The sequence below is a fragment of the Thamnophis sirtalis genome, unplaced genomic scaffold (genome assembly GCF_051295495.1).
Source record: "Thamnophis sirtalis isolate CommonGarterSnake01/CBP01778 unplaced genomic scaffold, rThaSir2_p1.2 scaffold_8, whole genome shotgun sequence".
In the NCBI taxonomy this organism is placed as follows: Eukaryota; Metazoa; Chordata; class Lepidosauria; order Squamata; family Natricidae; genus Thamnophis; species Thamnophis sirtalis.
The window spans coordinates 62,563,738-62,584,173 of NW_028261388.1; the positions used below are offsets into that span (position 1 = coordinate 62,563,738).

At 37.4% G+C, this 20,436-nt stretch overlaps 1 protein-coding gene across 2 annotated transcripts in view; it reads left to right on the plus strand.

Annotated features, from left to right (window-relative positions):
- Positions 1-20,436, plus strand: part of SRPX (sushi repeat containing protein X-linked) — a 209,135-nt gene that overhangs the window by 180,436 nt on the left and 8,263 nt on the right. For both annotated transcript variants that reach the window (XM_087721794.1, XM_087721795.1), the window contains 2 exons: positions 517-696; positions 2,680-2,813. In XM_087721794.1, coding sequence (XP_087577920.1) covers positions 517-696; positions 2,680-2,813 — 314 coding nt within the window. The remainder of the gene's footprint in view (positions 1-516; positions 697-2,679; positions 2,814-20,436) is intronic.

Below are 20,436 nucleotides of genomic sequence, written 5' to 3' on the forward strand. Positions count from 1 at the left end.
TAGTACTCCATAATCTCTATTACATATAGTGCAGGGATTGACTGTGGTTATCTCTTGAGGATAGCAGATTCTCTCTCAGATTTTGATAAGTATACCTTCATAGGTTAGCAGAGTAATTTGTCATATACGTAATTCTATAAAGGATTAAATTGCTGATCAGATCTGAGCATTGCATTCTGTTTATTAATGTGATATGTTGTGCTTAGGAAATAAAAACAATGCAATTAAGTTTGTAGTTGAAATTCCCATCGTAGCAAAGAGGTATAACTAGTGACATTATTCTGGCTTTAGGCTCACTGAGAGTTCAGCTTTATAAATGATAGCCCTGTATAAAAACAGGATTGTTACCCAGATAGTCTTATTATTATCCCATGAATTAATATATATAGATTATAGACTATTTATTAATTAGTTAACTAGAAATAAATAAATAATCTTTCAAGAAGGTACTAGATTTTCATTTTGATATATTGTAAATGATGGTGAATATTGAATTCTGTTGTTTTGTATTTAAAGTTAGGCGCTGTGGAATATTGAATGCCCCTGAGAATGGCTACATAAAATGTTCTGGTGATGGAGATAATTATGGTGCAACTTGTGACTTTTCCTGCATTGGTGGATACGAGTTGCAGGGAAGTCCAGCAAGAGTTTGCCAGTATAATTTAAGCTGGTCAGGAACAGAGTCAACCTGTACATGTACGTGAGTAATGAATAAATCCTGTAAGAGAGAAGAATATAGATCAGGATTATGTGCATTATTTGAAACATAGCCTAACCTAATACCCCTTCAAGTTTCTTCAAGTTTTTTGTTAACATAACTTACATGTAGACTAAATGGATATTATTTTGCCAATAAGCAATAAAAAAAACCTTTATTTCATGTTGTTAATAGGTTGGCAAAATGGTAGACAACATACTAGTATTGCTTTTTACTTTTGTATTCATTGTATTAAAGCCAAGAAAGTTCTCTTTTTCCATAGATCTTCAGTGTTAGAGATCTATGGAAATTTATGGGGGGAAAAATCTATAAATATACTTTCTGTTTCTTTCCTAAAGTTTCCCCTCATTATAATTTTAAATTCTTTTTTAAACTTAAAAAACAAATGATGCTGTACTGTTTAGAATTGGAGTGAAGAGCTTTGTGGAACACACTCAGTAAAAGGTTACCTAGATTACAGTGATGTGTGGTGAAGATGAGGAAGAGTGAGGCAGCAGCGGTGGCTCCTCAGGGATGGTGACAGAAGGGGCTTCGGACACCTGCGCCATCTTCCGCCCGTCTTCCAGGACTCGCCCAGCCCAGCGCGCAACACATTAAAGTGCATGCCACCTCACCCCGCCATAGAGCGAAACATGTCCTGCTTTATGGCCAGGAGGCGCGCTGGGACTTTAAAGTGCATGCCGCCACCGCGGACCCGGCCACAGAGCCCACCGGCACTTTAAAGTGCATGCCGGTGCATGGCTTTTTTAAAAAAAATAAGTGCCAGCCCGTGCGCACGCGCGCACACACACACACACACACACAAATTACTTATAATAAAACAAATTACAATTACTTACAAATAATTTTGAATTCCTCCCCCTGCCCCCTCCCTGGGACCCACATACCTTTTCCAGCTGTGTCAGAGGATTTCAACTCTCCTCTTGTCCTCCATGATGAAAATGTAAAAAGAAAAAGGCAACTTAGGCAAGATTTGCTGCTGCCAGAGCAGGAGGCAGAGAACCATGTGCTTCCTTTGCATAAGGAATTTTTTACCTTTTAACCCTTGCTTAACTCTGAGCAAGGGTTAAAAGGCAAAAAATTCCTTATGCAAAGGAGACACGTAGTTGTCTCGCCTACCCCTGCAGTTAGCACTAAGCAGAATCATCCACAGTGACTCTGGCAGCAACTACCTTAGCCTTTTTCCTTTTAATTTTTCTTTTCTTTTCATCATGACACTGGTGAGGCCCTGCCTCCCCTGCCTCCCCTGACTGCACGTCCCTGCTAGATTATGAAAATTCATGGATGTCCTCTTAACTTGAGTATTTCTCTTCATCCCATTCCTTTTCTGTGGATTTCTTGATCTTTCTAGATAAATGTTGATTATTAAAAGCCATATAATAAAGTTTAGAGATATGAAGGGAGGGGTAGATTGAGATTTTATTTCTATCTTTTTTTTAATTTCTAATACTGGGAACTCAAAGGGAAAAAGGTCTTCCAAAGAATGTATCGTTGCTCACATAGCACTTGTCTGCAGTTGCTTAAATTAAATGAGACTTCTCCTGGGATTGTGCTGCAGAGCAATGCAGGGGGAAAAAAGACCCAGCTGCTTTAAGAAATTGATGGCTGATGCTGCATCAGCAAATTTTAACTTTCCAAAGCATCTTTCCTCTTTCAAATGCAAAGCTCTACATCATCAACTTAAAAATAACTTCAGATGTTAAAAATAAATTACTTAGTTGGATGGTGCTGTGGTCTGGATTTGAAAAGGAAGAAAAGAGGTTGGAGCCTATTTCTGGCACTCTCATAGGGTCTGTTGAAAATGTATACAAAGAGCTTGAGCCTTCTCCAGGAGCTGGAAACACTTTTTAAACTTTGGCATTTTTCTGTCTTCTTTTCTATGTGATTTGTTGTTTATTTTTAAGTTTCTATATGAACATGGTGGCATGGTAGCATGATTAATTTTTTTGTATATCTTTCAGTGATAAATATTAATATTGGTGTGAGGACAGCAGCAGCTCTTCTAGATCAGTTTTACGAAAAACGAAGGTTGCTTATTATATCCACTCCTACTGCATCCAATTACTTTTACAGAATGCAGCTGGGAATATTGCAGGTAAAGAAAATTTTATTATACATAAATGAAATTTAATTCTACTCCCAAATTAATATAGATAGACAGTGTCTTTAATAGTATTTTCTCTGGACTACTGCAACGTGCTCTACATGGGGCAGCCCTTGAAGAGCATTCGGCGACTCCAGCTGGTCCAGAATGCAGCCGCGCAAGCGATCGTGGGTGCACCTCGGTTCACCCACGTAACACCTATCCTCCGCGAGCTGCACTGGCTGCCTATTGGTCTCCGGATACGCTTCAAGGCGCTAGTCGTCACTTATAAAGCCCTTCATGGTATTGGACCTGGGTACTTGAGAGACTGCCTGCTGCCAATTACCTCCTCTAGACCGATTAGATCCCACAGATTAGGCCTCCTCCGAATTCCATCCGCCGGCCAGTGTCGACTGGCGACTACCCGGAGGAGAGCCTTCTCTGTGGCCTCTCCGACCCTCTGGAACGAACTCCCCATGGAGATTCAAACCCTCACCACCCTCCAGACCTTCCACAAAGCCCTTAAAACCTGGCTATTCTGCCCCCGGGGGAGGAGCCTGTCGCCGTCGGGAGCTCAACAGAGCTCCCCTCAGAGTTCTGGTCTGTATATCTAAAAAGATCTATAGATATCTCCCCTTTTTGGCAGAAAGGGGCAGGGAGTAGCTCAGTCGTTAGGATCTCTTTGTAATTCACAGCCCTTTTTTTCGCTGTGAATGGAGAAGAGGTTCAACAATAGCTGAGCTTTTTTTTTTTACTCCAGCCAGTTCTTCTTGGCTGTTTCTTTTCAGCCCTAGGCAGGTTGCCCCCCCCCCCTCAGGACAAAGTTAAGCTATTTAAGATTAATTCGAGAAGGGACCATTCCTGAGAAATTTTTTTTTATTACTATTCAAAATACCAGCTTCAATTTTGTAAAAGGCTTTCTTATCCAGCTGCGTTACAAGATGGCGATTTTATAGCTTCTGTGTTTGATATATGACGCACTCAATCAGCTCTATTCTCCTGAAGACTTCTCCTTATTAACTGTTAAAAGTCTATAAATAGTATCCCATTTAAAACCGAGGGGAGCAGAGACTTTGTTTGTTTGCTTGTTTATTTGTGCGTTTTTTATAATGTCTCCCAAATCGAAGCAGTCTAAGCGTTTCCTTAATAATACATCTCAAGAAATTGTTACAAAATCGCTGCCCTTGCCTCCCACGCCCTCTACTGGAGATTTCTTAACGCAAGAATTTCTTTTTAAAACCCTTAAAGAGTTCAGACAGGAAATTAAACAACTTTTATCGGACTTATATGATAAACTGGATGCCAAGATTGCTCAAACAAGGGAAGATATGATCGGAGTTATGACTGTTATGACAGACTATGTTGCTGAAATGGAGGACAAATTGGAACTTTTGGAAAAAGCTAATTCTAATTTGACATCTAAAATTCAAACGTTACAACAGGAAGTTGAAAATGCTCAAAAACAACTCGTTATGATAAATTACAATAAGACTGCGTTTGCAATAAGAGTCAGAGGATTGCGTGAAAAGGAACAGGAGAATTTGAAACAGACCTTTTTTGAGGCTTTCAGACGTTTGGTGGGAAGTCCGGGATTTAACTTTGATTGGCAGATTCAAAAAATTTATCGCCAGAACTCGTGTGTAGCAAAACAACGACAGCTTCCGAGGGACATAATTATATATTTCACCACAAGAGAATCCAGAAATGCGATAATACAGAAGTTCTACAATAACAGGCTGCGAATCGATGGACAGGACTTGATTGTTTTTAAAGAAATACCATCTCAAATATTAAGAGCAAGGAGAGACTACACTTTCTTAACTGAAAAACTCAGAGATTCTCAGATACAATATAAATGGGAAGTGCCATCTGGTATCACAGTCACATTTGAGAACCAAAAATATCGTCTCAATTCTGTTTGCGAAGCCCGAGATTTTTACTACAAAACTCTGAAGGTGGGACTTCCTGATTCACCCGGACTTGGAGAAAGACAAGGAGAAGGAGAAGATAAGCAGCGGGACACGTGGCTACAAGGCGGAGGGTGTTGCTTTCCCCTTCCGGAAGGGCAGAAGAGTAAAGAATAAAGATCCAGCTATGCCTTTAAAATACTTCTTAAATTTTTAATCTGAATAAAATTTCAGGACTCCTGTCTGGTATAAAATGACAAAGCTGTATACTGATGCAGAGATATTGAGATTGAAAGAAGCGGTGCTGAATTTGGACATATATTGTATGGGACTTATATAAGATTTGTTTGAATCTTAATTTAAACTGCGCATGATCTATTCTTTGGGGCGAGGAGAGCGGAGATCGTAGTTTTCTTGGATTGTGGTTTGGGATGAATGGAGTCGTGTGGCGTGGGGTAGATGGAAGGGTAGTGAAAGTTCAATTAGATTACCTTGATCCAGAATGTAAGCTGATTTTTGTATAAATTGTTATTTGAATACAAGGTTAAGAAAGATTATTTGGAGAGTCTACACGAGGGCGGAGTAAATATGAGAGGAGCAATGGATGAGGATAAAATATATATGTGGACACGGGTAAAGGCAGGATGGGAGGTATAAAATTTATATGCGGAAGCGGGTAAAAACATTGTTTAAGATTTTAAAAATAATGAGAAGCTGAGTTTAATGTTAGAGAGTTTAATGACTTCTCTTTCTTGGGGGGGTTCCCCCCCTTTTTTCTTTTTATTATTCTTTTCTTTTTTGTTCTTTATTTTTTTATTTTTTTTATTTTTTATTATTTTGTAACTTCTAATCTATTTGGTTTCAATATACTCCAGACTTTGCTTGATAAAGAACGATGCCGGGAATGGGATCTGGGAAGTCAGAAGGGGGTCAGGGAGGGGGGTTCAGGGGGTGGGTGGGAGGGTGGAAATATAGACTCAATTTTCAGAACAATGAATGCACTTGGATACTGTTGCTTTTTTTCTTTTTTTTTCTTTTCTTCTTTCTTTTCCTTTTATTTTTCTTTTGTTTTAGTACAAAACAAATAGACCAATGAATACTAGAAATACACCGAAGTGAGGTGTAGAGGGAAAGAAGAGGAGGGAATTAAGAGGGAGTGAGAAGGGAATGTAAGGAGGGTGAGATGGTGGGAAGGGGAGAAAGGAATGGCTGAGGGGGAGGGGAAGTAGAAGAGGGGATTGTTGGAAGGGAGAAATGAAAGTTGGAGGGGTAGAAGGAAGGGTGTATGTAGGATAGAAGTGTTATGAGTTGTTTATTGTTTCTTTTTTTTTTTAAAACAGAACTTTTTTATTTTTCTTTAAAAAAAAACACAAATATGTCATCATTTGTCAATCATTAAGACATTGAAGTACAATTTTTTTTGTTGTGTGTGCCCCTCCCTCCCTCCACCCCCCCACCCCCCCTCCTCCTTCCCCCCCCCCGACTTCCCAGAACCCGTACACGGTATGGATTTTTAACTAACACAGTCTAAAATCTATTGAGAAAAAAGAAATAAAGAAATTAATGACATTCTAGATTGACCTTAGCTTCTTCTTACTGAACTGACTTTTAACAGTTTAAATCATTTCTGATCTTAAGCATAGGCTAACTGGAATTTCTTAGTCCCGTATTTATTTTGTATATAGTCAATCCATTTTTTCCAGTCTCGTTTATATATCTCATTTGAATGATCTTTGAGATATGCCGATATTTTAGCCATCTCGGCTAAGTTTGTTACTTTCAATGTCCATTCTTGGATTGTAGGCAAGTCTTCCTTCTTCCAATATTGCGCCACCAACAGTCTTGCTGCAGTTATCAGGTGCAGAATCAAATTGGTCTCTACCACTGTAAAGTCAGTACATATACCTAGTAAAAATAACTGAGGAATAAACTTTATCCTTCTTTTAAAAACATTTTGCATGACCCACCATATTTTTATCCAAAATGCCTTAACCTTTTGGCAGGTCCACCATATATGATAATATGTAGCATCGAGAGAACCACACCTCCAACATTTAGGCTGTACATTCGGATACATAGAAGCCAACTTTTTAGGATCTAAATGCCATCTATAGAACATCTTGTAAAAATTTTCTCTCAGATTTTGAGCTTGTGTAAATTTCACATTTCTTACCCAGATTCTTTCCCATGTACAGGGCGGGGCATAACCTTTTCCTAGGGGGTCACAGCAAGATCGACAGCAGTTTACAACTTCCGCGACACCTCATTTTAAAGCCCATAAAAAACTGAATTGAATGAGCTATTAAATGTTAAATTTGCTTTAAGAATGGCTGGAAAATTCGATTCGGAAGAACAAAGGATCATTGACAGAATAAAATGCATTGCCTTTCGAGAGGCTCGCGATGCTGGAGCGACGTTTATCAATCGAAAATGGATTGCAAACAAATTGAAACGTCATCCGGATTGGGTTACTGATAATTGGAACAAAACAGCCCAAGAATGTTTCACAAAATTTGGAGAAGGGCGTCCTCTGCAACTGTCCCAAGAAAGCAAAGCCATCATTGCAACTGGCAGTCGCAAACAACGAAAAGGAAACCGAAAAGTGGCCCAAGAAATCCTTCAAATTCGTGGAAAACGAGTTGATCAAAGGACAATCGGCCGATATCGAGAACGAGAAGGTTTGAAGCCATTCCACGTCATTTGCAAACCATTGAAAACTCAAACACACGTTCAAGATCGGCTTTGGTTGTGCGATTGGTTGTCTGAATGGACCGAGGAAGATTTTCTTCATTTGGCGCCATCTGACGAATTCTTCGTTTATGCCATTCGAAAACCGAATTTCCAGAACGATCGAATTTGGGCTAAAGACGTCGACGACATCGCCAAACATGAACGATATCGACAAATCGTTCGCAATCCGACTTGCATCGGGATTTTCGTCATTTTCACAGCCAAGAAACTGCATTGGGTTTTGAAGGATAAAGGGGAATCCTGGGATGGCAGTTATTTCCGTGAGAAAATTTTATTGGAGAATGTCATTCCATTTCTCAGTGATCCAGACAATGTCTTGGTGGTTGGTGAGGCTGTCTTTCTTCATGACAAAGCTCCTTGCATGCGTGCAAATGCGACTCAGCAATTGTTAAAGGAAAACAATGTCGAATTTTGGGGCAATGACGTCTGGCCGGGAAATTCGCCAGATCTCAATCCGGCAGAGAACATTGGGGCCATAATTAAGGATGAAGTGGAAGCTCTGATGATTCAGGAGCAAGGTCAAAATCGATATTCGGTTGAAACTTTGAGAATGAATTTGGAAACTGTGTTGAAAAATCTGGAAAATCGAACGGAACTGTTTGAAGATTTGTTGTGTTCTTATCCACCTCGTTTGAATGCTGTTCGAAGGGCTAATGGTGGTCATACTGACTATTAAATCGTGTCAATAAACTCAGTTTTTGATGGGCTTTCGAATGGTGTATGAATTATTTGTGTTGTTATTACAAGTGTTGCTGTGACCCCCTAGGAAAAGGTTATGCCCCGCCCTGTATCCAACATTATTGGTTCCTCAATATTTTGAGCCCATTTTATCATACAATCTTTAACTAATTCTGTTTCCGAATCCATCTGTATTAATACATTATATATCCTCTTTATATGCATTAAGCTTTGATCTCTTATTTGTTTAAACAGATTATCCTCAACTTGGATAAAACCAATTTTTTGATCTATTTTCCACCTAGCCTGTAGTTGCCCATACTGGAACCATGTTTGAACTACCTTCTCCTCTTTTAATACCTCTAAAGATTTTAATTGTAATACCCCCCTTTCCGAGGTAAGAAGCTGTCTGTAAGTAATTCTGTCCTGTTTTTGTGCTGTATTCATATTTTCAATTGCGTGTCTAGGAATTGCCCACATGGGTATCTTGTCATTTAATTTATATTGATATTTCTTCCAAACCCGCAATAAAGCATTTCTTAAAATATGACTTTTAAACTTCTTATCCAATTTTTTGTTGAATAACAGGTAAGCATGCCAACCAAATACCAGATCGTGTCCCTCAATATTCAATATTCTATCATTGGTTAAATGAGTCCAATCACTAATTACAGATAATGCCACTGCATCATAATATAGTTTTAAATTAGGTAGTTTCAATCCTCCTCTCTCACGTACATCTTGCATTATTTTCATCTTTACCCTCGGCTTCTTTCCTGCCCACACAAATTTGTTGATACCCTTCTGCCATTCTAAAAGGTTCGCATCTTTTTTAAGTATAGGTAACATTTGGAAAAGAAATAAAAATTTTGGTAAAATGTTCATTTTCACTGCCGCTATCCTACCCAACAAAGATAAGTGCAATTTCTCCCATTTTTTCATCTCTGTCTGTATGCTATGCCAAAGTGGTTCATAATTATGCTTATATAATTTCCCATTTGAAGTTAAAATGTTAACTCCAAGATATTTGACTTTTTTAACTACCTCACATCCTAGCATCACTCCTAATTCTTCCTTTTGTTTAATATTCATATTTATAGCTAATATTTTGGTTTTTCCTAAGTTTATTTTAAAGCCCGACACTTGACCATATTGATTAATCGTATTCATTAAAACCATACTGGATTCCTGCGGTTGTTCTAATATTATGACCAAATCATCCGCAAAAGCGCGGACTCTATATTCTTGCTGCCTAATCTTGATCTCTTTTAAACCATCCAAGCCCCGTATTTTATTCAACAATACTTCCAAAGTTATAATAAACAATAATGGGGACAAAGGACAGCCCTGTCTTGTACCTTTTCCAATTTGAAAAGAGTCTGTTAAACTTCCATTGACTATGATTTGTGCTGTTTGCTGTTGGTATATTGCTTTAATTGACTGTAAAAAATTATCTCCTATCTGCATTTTTTGCAGTATCTTCAGCAGAAATTGCCAGTTAACTCGATCAAAGGCCTTCTCAGCGTCCAAAAATATAAACGCAGCAGGGATCTGGTTGTTCTTTCCCAAATATTCTAATGCATTAATAATTAATCTAACATTATTTTTCATCTGTCTCCCTTGTATAAAACCTGTTTGGTCCGTATGTATCAATTGTTGAATGACCAACATTAACCTATTTGCTAATATTTTAGTAAAAATTTTATAATCTACATTCAGTAATGAAATAGGTCTATAATTTTTGGGTTGAGTAGTATCTTGATCTTCTTTGGGTATCAAAGATATAAACACTGTCTTCCAAGATGGAGGGACTTTACCTTCCGTTTGAATCATATTAAATAATTCTCTAAGAGGTTCTACCATTTCTAACTGTAAGTTTTTATAGTAAACCGCTGTCAAGCCATCTGTACCTGGTGCTTTCCCTGACTTTAATTGCTTAATTACCTGCAGGATTTCCCCCGAGGTTATTGGTTGATTCAATTTTTGCCTGTGTTCTTCTCTAACTGAAGGTATTTTCTCTTTGTCTAAATATTTGTCTATGTCTAAACCATTAATTTTATCCCCTTTATACAGTTCTGTAAAAAATTCCCAGAAAGCCTTTTGAATCTCTTCCTGTTGAAACACCTCCTTCCCTCTGTAAATCAGTTTAGATATATTTCGAGTTTTCCTTTTTTTCCTAATCTGATAAGCTAACCATCTGCCAGGTTTGTTTGCGTTACAAAAAGTATTGTGTTTTGCATATAATAAATTAGTAGCTACCTGGTCAGAGATCAACATGTCAAATTGAGATTTTAATATGTTAATAGCTTCCTTAACCTTTGTATCGTCTGGGTTCATTGTTAACTCCAGCTCTTTTCTCTTAATTTCCTCTTCCAGTTCTGTTCGTTTTAACCCTTGCTTATTTCTATGTGTTTTATTTATATTCATCAAAACTCCTCTCATATACGCTTTGCTTGCGTCCCATACAAATTCCATAGATGTACCCTTATTCATATTCAAAACAAAATATTCAGATAGTAATTTTTTACAATCATTAATATACTTTTCATATCTAAATAAGTTTTCATTCAATCTCCAAGACCTTCTTGCCTGCACTACCCTTCCCAACTCCATCCAAACTGGGTTATGATCCGAAAGGACCCTAGCTGCAATCTTTGTTTTCTTGACCCTAGAAAGCAAATCATTAGTGGTTAGGATAAAATCAACCCTTGAAAGGGATTGATGCCTGTCCGAGAAGAAAGTGAAGTCATATTCCTCTGCATTTCTTTCTCGCCAAATATCTCTCAATTCAAAATCATCCATAATGTCAAAGAAAGATTTGGGTAACTTTGCTCGCATCTTGGTATTTAGGCGGGAAATCTTCTTATCTCTCTTAGTGTCTATCACTCCATTCCAGTCACCCAATAGTATACAGGAACTATAGTCCCACTGTACTAATTTAGCATGAAGATTTCTATAGAATCTATCTTGCTGTTGATTGGGAGCATAAATTCCCAAAAGTAATGTCTTTTTCCCTTCTAAGATTAAGTCTAAAGCAATATATCTTCCGAAGGGATCTGCTTCTATTAATTCAGCTTTCATATCTTTTCTTAAGTATACAACTATACCATTCTTCTTTTCCATAGCAGAAGCTGCAATATGTTGACCAAGTTTTGAGTTGATCAAATATTTTTGATCAGTTGACTTGATATGAGTTTCTTGCAAACAAATTACATCGTTCTTAAACTGTTTGAGATAATGAAATATTTTCTTCCTCTTCTGTGGAGAATTCAGTCCGTTGACATTCCATGTTAAAATCTTAGTTGTCATCTTTGGTTGGTTGAAGCATTTTTAGAGCTTCCTGCATGGCCTGTTTAACCTTAGGTCTAGCTCCTCCCACTGCTTCCAGATTTGTTATTGTAGTTCCTTGATCGATGGCCGATGATTGTTGATGCTGTTGCTTTTTAGCTTGTTTCTCCATACGTCTAGTAGTCATGCGGCTAGGTCTTGGTTCCATAGCACCTTGCACTTCTAGAGAAGAGAGATGCTCCATCTTGTCTGGTGGTTGTGTAGTTTGCTGTCTATCCTGTCCTTCTTGTGGTCTTTCTCTAGGTCCAGATGGTGCAGGGTGTCCGGCCTTCAATATATTATAATAAAAATCTCGGGCTTTCCATACAGAGTTGAGGCGGTACCTTTGCTTATCAAATGTAAATATGATGCCAAATGGCGCATCCCATCTATACTGTATCTGACGATTTCTGAGTTCTTCGACCAAAAAAGCGTAGTCTCTCCTGGCTCTTAACATTTGAGGTGGTATCTCTTTCAAAACAGCCAGGTCTTGACTGCCAATTTGAAGCTTAGTGTTATAAGACGCTTGCAGTACCATATTTCTAAGCTCTCTTGTAGTAAAATATATAACAATGTCTCGAGGAAGCTGCTTCTGCTTTGCCAGCCAGGAGTTAACGCGGTAAGCTTTGTCAATTTGCCAATCTTGGTTGGTCCCTGGTCTTCCCATCAGGCGGTCAAAAGCTTCCGATAGGATCTGTTTCAGGTTCTCCTGTTTCTCCTCACGCAGCCCCCTTACTCTTAATGCGAACTCCATTTGTTGGTACTGTATCATAATAATTTCTTTTTCAGCATTTTCCACTTTTTGTTCCACCACCTCTGTTTTCAATGTCAAGTTAGCATTGGCATCATTAAGAACCTCTAGAGTATCTTCCATTCCAGAAATATGTTCTGTTAATACAGTTACAAGACTCAGCATGTCGTCTCTAATTTTATCAACCTTAGCGTCAAATTTCTCATACAGCTCCTGTTTAAGTCCTTTTATTTCACTTTTAATTTCTTCTTTCATTTCTTTTATTTCCTCTTTTCTCTCCTCTCTATTATCTCTAAACTTATCTTCCATTTTAATTGTCTGTGCATTAAGAGCCTCGCTTAGATTACTCAGGAAAAATTCTTTCGTTAACACATCCCCAGCAGGGGGCGTAGGAAGCGGAGGCTGTAGCTTTGTTCCAGGCACTGAGGATGTGCCCCTGGAAGTAGAGGGTGACGACTTCAAGTTAATATTTGGTTTTGAGGCCATTTCAAAATTTATCTGCCTGCAGTTAATAAAACTCTATTGCCTGAATATGCAGCTTTAAGTAAAGAGGCTTTTATTTTGAAGTTTAAGGCTTGGCAAAGCTTTCAGTGAGTAAACATTGTAACAAGACCGTTCAGCAGATTCATCACCATTTAACTTCCAGATAAGCAAGGTTAATGAAGGAGTAAAATTCTTCTATTGTGAAACCAAAACATATGATAAGCAATCTCTTTTGTTTTGAATTCTTGTGAGGATTAGCAAAAAGTGTTCGTTATTACCGGAGAAACCAGCCTGCTCGGCGCCATTTTAAAAGCCTCTAAGTAAATAATTTTTCGGAGGAGAAAAAGAGAAGAAGCTAAAATGTTGATAAACAATTATTGTCCACGCAGTAAACGGATTCAGCTCGTGACAAGATTAAATCAAACAAAACTTTGAGCAGAGTGGGGGAGACTTACTTTGTCCTGCACAAGGCAGTTTGAAGTTCCCAGCACGGACAGCCGTTCTGCCTTGGGCTAGCCCCCCTTTCCTTGCAAGCACAAAAGCTGCAAAAATCGAAGAGCATTTGCCAGCAAAACAGTTTCTTCTTTCCTTCTTGCCTGAAGGATAAGAAAACCTGATAAGACGTCAGATGGAAGATCCTCTAAACAGGTACGTAGCCAGGAATTCGGAGGCAGCTGATTTTTTGCTGCCACCACCAGCAAGCTCCTCCCAGGAAGTCACCAAGGAACTTCTATTGTTTCTTTTTTTTTTTAACTGCACAGTATTTAAGTGATTGTATAAAGGAAAATGAAAATGTAATAAAAGATGAGATGCTTAAAAAAAAAAAAACCTGGCTATTCTGACAGGCCTGGGGCTAAAAAGCTTCTACCCCCTTCTCGAATGGTATGACTCTTGTGTGTTTTAAATTATGTATTGTTGCGTGTTGTTTTAATTTTTGTCTGCATCCCTCTCCCTTGGTTGAGTTGTGAGCCGCCCTGAGTCCCCTTCGGGGGAAAAGGGCGGCATATAAATAAAATAAACATTCAAACATTCATTCAAACATTTTATTTAATACACGTTATGATAATCTGACCTACATACTCACAAAGGACTGATTGAATGAAATGAGTTCCAGTTCTTATTAAACAATGAAGGTGATTCTCATAATTTCCCTTTAAATTCACCCCCCTACTTTGCCACTACTCACTCTGTTCTAGAAAGTCTTTAATACATTCTAGATTGAATGGAACAGGAGCACAGGGGACACAGACAAATCAGCAAAATTGCTTCCTCTTTCCTAATTGCTGCAGTAATTCAGCTTAGAGGATAATAGTCTTCTCCAGTTTGGAGTTATGCTTATTTTTTCCTCTTCAAAATGAGTCCAAATCGTTTTGGCAGGCATATAGATCCACACATATAAATCCCAATAAATAAATGGTTCATATACAGAATGAAATGAGCTCTTTGTTTGGGATATGGGCCAAAATGGTTCCAGGAAAAAAATGGTCTTAAAAGTGTATGGGATTAAATAGAATTTGGGTGTGAAAGTAAATTTATTGTCCATTTCATATGTAACCCCACCTTTTTTTGATAAGCTTTCAGAAGTAAATAGTTTCCTAAGTGCTATTTCACAATTAAAGGTAAAGTTTCCGGGACGTCACTGTGCCTAGAGCAGGGTAAGGGATCTCCTCTAACCCCTAACTCTAATTTCTTCGTGCGGGCTCATTTTTGGAGCACTGCTGATCCTGAAGAGACCAGCAGATCAAAGGGGATATTCTACAGATGCCGGGGTGGTAAGGCGAATCCCCCGGCAGATAGGAGAAACCCCCCTAAACGGACAAAGAAATATCCTACCATCTGGTTAGGACTGAGCAATGGCGGCCGCATAGAAGGAAGAAACAGAAATAGAAGCAGGCGAATTCAGGTGCTTGTTATTATTGCCGACAATCCAGAGAGGAAAGCAACGCGAAACTGGCAAAGTGGGTGAGCTGAGAGAAGAAGGAGCTGGGAGAGAGGCTGTTTTTTACAGTTTAAGTTTGCCGAAAAGAAGCAGTGCAAAGAGGCTGAGTTAGAATGGACAGGAAGGGAAAGCCACAACAACCTTAAGATCAGCCACAGTAAGAACGAAATCCCGACATGGACTTCAGGGGATAAAATTTGCTGGAAGGATTTGGAAGGTTTAAAGAAGTGACTGCATAATAGTCAGGTTGGCAAACAGAGTTTCCTTTTTTTTCTGCTTACCAGCTCTTCTGCCGCTGGGTTGAATTTTTTAAGTATTTGATATTGATCTGACTGGGAGCTTGGAGCTGTGCCAGAGACAAGAAATAGAGGTCTGTCTTTTGCTTCTTGGACTCTAACACTGGCACCAGGGAGAGAGTGACTTAGAGAGACTAATTATTAGAACTGAATATTGAACAACCGACAATACTGAGAAATATTTATTGATATAAGAATAGGGTGTGATGTATAAATTTATATTTACTAATCAAATTAATCAAATAGAATACTACTAGTATTATTACATAGGACTGTTTAAGTATTGAAAGGTGGTACCAAGGAAGGATAATTGTGGAATGAGTGCAGCAATGCCCCCCTCCTCAAATCAAAAAACAATGGAGAGTGCGTGGGGGTTGGAGAAAGGGGAAAAGATGGCAGAATCAGCGGGACCAGCACCTATGATGCAAAACATGCAATCGATGCTCCAGATGATACAGGAGACCTTGGCTATAAGCCAAGCAGAGACAAGGAAAAATCACGAAGAATTAAAAAATGAAATGGGAGAATTGAAAGGAACAATAAAAAATGTAGACAATAAAGTTGAAAAGATACAGAATGCCTTAACAATCAACGAACAGAAAATCCAATGTATGGAAGAAAAAATACAACAATCAGATCAGAAGATGGGAAAAATGGAAATAAAATATAGGGAACTTAATAAACAATTGGAATTGTCAATAATCCGACTTGAAAACGAAAAAGCAGCTTTCTACTTAAGATTTCAAAACATACCAGAAGAGAAGGAGGAAGATCTGAAAGAAAAAATGATAATTATCCTTACTGAATTTCTGCAAAAAACACAACAGGAAATGAGAGAAAATATTGATGAGGTTTACAGGGTGAATACTAATTATGCAAGGAGATATAGGCTCCCGAGAGAAGTGCATGTAAGATTCGCTAAGAAAACTGCCAGAGATGAAGTGTACAAAAAAACCAGAGAACAGACGATTATACTACAGGAAAAAGAGCTGACCACGCTTAAACAGATCCCACGGAGAATCTGGGAACAATGTAGGCAATACCAATTTTTAACAAACGAGTTGAATAAAAACAGAATAATGTACAGATGGCTAGTATCAGAAGGGGTTCTGGTATCCTGGCAAGGAAAAAGATATAAGATAGAGAATTTAGAAGAAGCACACAAATTCTATGAAGAACACTGTAATAGGGAAGGAAAACAAGGAAGCAAAGAGGAACTAGAATACAGAGGTCAAGTGGAAGAAACATCAGAAGACAACGAAAGAAGCAGGAGAGAAGAACAGAGGCAAGAAAGAGAGAGAGCAGAGAAGGAAGGCGCGCGAGAGAAAAGTCAGATACAAACTAGAAGTAAAAGAAACAATTTCAGCTAAAGATGGATCAAGAAATAACAATTGTGTCGATAAACCTGAATGGACTGAATGCACCAAAAAAAGAGCCCAGATGTTTAATTAACTTAAGAAATTGAAAGTAGATATAGTCTGTATACAGGAAGTGCATATTAAAAGAGAACATAGGAATCTACTGGAAAACAAAAAACTAGGGAAATTATATACAGCATTGGCAGATTAAAAAAAAGTGGGATTGCAACATATATAAAGGAAGAAATAAACTCCAAAGAAGTTTACTCAGATGAAGAAGGCAGAATGCTAATGATTGAACTAGAGACAACAGAAAAACTGATATTATTAATAGTCATATATGCACCGAACCAGAAACAAGAGGAATTTTATAGGAAATTACATAACAAAATAAATGAATTAGAACATGAAAACATTTGCTTAATTGGTGACTACAATGCAATAGTAGATAAAAAACTGAACTATGAAAGCAAAAAGAAAAAAAATACATTACCCAAATCCTTTTTTGAGATGGCAAAGGAATATAAATTACAGAATATTTGGAGAGAAAGACACAAAGCAAGAAAGCAATATACTTTTTATTCAAGCCCCCATCAATCTCTCTCAAGAATTGACATGGTTTGGATCTCACCCGGGCTGTGTAATCAAATAGATGAAATCGAAATAGAACCAAATGAGTGGGCAGATCATAACCCAATAAAAATAAGATGGAAAGGTCAAAAAAGAAAAAAAAGATGGATGGTGAATTCAAGTATTGTAAAAGAGAAAGAATACACTGAAATGCTAGAGAAAGAATTAAAAATGTTCTTTAAAATAAATAAAAAAGAAGACACCTCAATTCAAAATCTATGGGACACCATGAAAGCATACACAAGAGGCTTTACGATAGCCTATATGACGAGAAAAAGGAGAAAGCAAAAAGAACAACAAGAAGGCATGTGAAAAGAACATAGAGAAGTGGAAGAAGAACTACAGAAAGATCCAAAGAATAAAACTAAAAAGGAAAAAATAGAGGTGATAAAACATAAGATCAATTTAATAACTCAAAAGGAATTAGCACAGAAAATCAAAACGGTCAGACAGAACTACTTCGAACATGCCAACAAACCAGAACGATGGCTGGCATATAGACTGAAGAACGAAAGAGAAAAAAGGATGATATTTCAATTAAAGGATGACGAGGGAAGAACTCGCTTCAAAGCGGAAGAAAAGAAGAATATTATTCACAAATATTTCACAAAACTATTTGCACAAGAATATATGGAAGAAGCTAAAGTAAAACAATATTTAAATCCAGAAAAGATAACCCCAATTTCAAAAGAACAAAGGGAGGCGATAGATAGACCCATAATGTTAAGTGAAGTGGAATCAGTCCTGAAGAATCAAAATAATAATAAAACACCAGGACCAGATGGAATACCGGTGGAACTAAGAGCCAAGGTGGCGCAGTGGTTAAATGCAGCACTGCAGGCTACTGCTAGATCAGCAGTTCAGCGGTTCAAATCCCACCGGCTCAGGGTTGACTCAGCCTTCCATCCTTCCGAGGTGGGTAAAATGAGGACCCAGATTGTTGGGGGCAATATGCTGACTCTCTGTAAACCGCTTAGAGAGGGCTGAAAGCCCTATGAAGCGGTATATAAGTCTACTGCTATTGCTATTTTAAAAAAAAAAAAACTATACAAATATAACAAAATAATATGGGAGGAGCTAGGAGTGGAAATGTTTAATGAGGTTTTAGGAAAAGCCAAGATACCCGATTCATGGACTGAAGCAATAATATCCTTAATCCCAAAAGAAGAAACCGATTTACAAGAAATTCAAATTACAGACCAATCTCATTATTAAACTCCGATTACAAAATATTTGCAGCAATTATGGCAGAAAGAATTAAACAGGTCTTAAATGAACGAATACATCCAGACCAAAATGGTTTTTTACCCCATAGACACATGAAAAATAACACAAGAGTTATTCTAGACATAATAGAGTACTATGAGGCCCACCCAGAAAAGCAAATGGTACTGGTTTTCCTTGATGCACAAAAAGCATTCAATAATGTAATTTGGAATATTTATAGCAATAATTTGGATGAGATGAAATTTGGAGAAAAATTTACAAAAATGATAGAAAGATTTTATAGTACCCAGACAGCCAAAGTTCTGATGAACGGAGATCTAACAGAAAAGATTGAAATAAAAAAAGGAGTCAGACAGGGATGCCCCCTCTCTCCTCTACTATTTATACTGACCTTGGAAACTGTATTAAATGAAATTCGAATGACCAGGGAATAAAAGGCTTATGACTCAAAAATGAAGAATATAAAGTCCAAGCCTATGCTGATGACTTAGTATTTGCCTTAGAGGACCCATTAGAATCTATTTTGGAATTAATTCAAAAATTAGTAGAATATGGTGAAGTGGCAGGACTAAAGATTAATAAGGACAAAAAATAATAATAACTAAGAATATGACAAAAAAGCAAGAAGAGGAACCGGAAGCAGCAACCGGATTGCAGTTAAGTAAGAAAGTAAAATATTTGGGGATCTGGTTGTCAGCAAAATGTTCCACAATCAAAGAGGATAATTACAATAAATTAGTGATTCAAATAAAGAAAGATTTAGAAAATTGGAAGAATATTCAATTATCACTTATGGGACGTATAGCAACAATTAAAATGAATATCTTACCAAGAATACTTTTCCTGTTTCAAACCGCTCCTATTAATCCAGGTAAAAAATTATTTCAAGATTTAAAGAAATTAACTACCAGATTTATTTGGCAGGGACGCAAACCAAGGATCAAATTAAAGTCAATGCAAGACAGCAAGGAGAGGGGAGGCTTAGCGTTACCAAATTGGGATCTATACGCAACTGTAGTAACAATGACAATGATGAAGGATTGGATAGAGTTAAGGAATAAAAGAATTCTGCTCTTAGAAGGCCATGACCTCCAGGCAGGCTGGCATAATTTCTTATGGGATGACAAACATAAAATGCATAAATACTTTCAAAATCATATAATTAGAAGAACTTTACTGCAACAATGGCTCAAAATAAAAAAAAATCCACTATGAGAAAACCCCAGAATGGCTATCACCAACAGAAAGAACATCACACCCAAATTTTACAGATTGGAACAAAATCCTAAAATACAGAGATCTAAATGACAGACAGGGAAATTTAAAAACAATTGAAGAATTGGCAGATCAGAATATGAAAGTGGTTTGTCTAACTTACCTCCAAATTAAAACCAAATACAATAAAGATATATGGTATTGAAATAGAACCACACGAATTGGATAAAATTATTCAAAGTCCGGAAAGAAAGATGATAGGGAAAATATACAAATTTCTCTTGAAGTATCAAATGGAAGAGGAAATTGTAAAAGAACCAATGATAAAATGGGCACAGAACTTTGGCTATAACATTGAACTAGACAAATGGAAAAAATTGTGGGGAATAAATTTAAGAATGACACTATCAATCCCATACAAGGAAAACCAGTACAAAATGCTTTATAGAAGGCATCTGGCACCATCAAGGTTGGCCAAAATTTCAACAAATACCTCTCCAAATTGCTGGAAATGTGATTTGGTACATGGCACATATTATCATTTATGGTGGACTTGTGAAGAGGCAAAAAAATTCTGGAAAAGGATCAAAAATTGGTTGGAAGAAATAACAAAGGTTAAGTTAGATTGGAAACCTGAACTCTTTCTACTAGGAATTATACCGATGAAATACAAAAAAGAAATACAATATCTAATATAACATATACTTACAGCAGCAAGGATCGCTTTCGCCCAGAAGTGGAAAAATAAACTAACCCCAAATGAAGATGAAATAATAAGAAAAATTATGGACTGTACCGAAATGGATAAATTAACGAAAGAAATACAGGGGAAAGAAGAATCAGAATTTTATCGGATATGGGATAATTGGTATAGTTGTATAGAGCAAAGGAATAAAATGAAAAAATAGAATAACACTCAAAAATAATAATTATGATTAAAACATGGGGGCCAAGATTTGTGAATTCAAATCAGGATGATAGCTGGAAAATAGACTGTAGAATCCTAAAGAAAAAAAGGAAAGGATATGAAACAAAGTTGGGTGTGTGGAAATACCATCCCCAAGAAAACATGA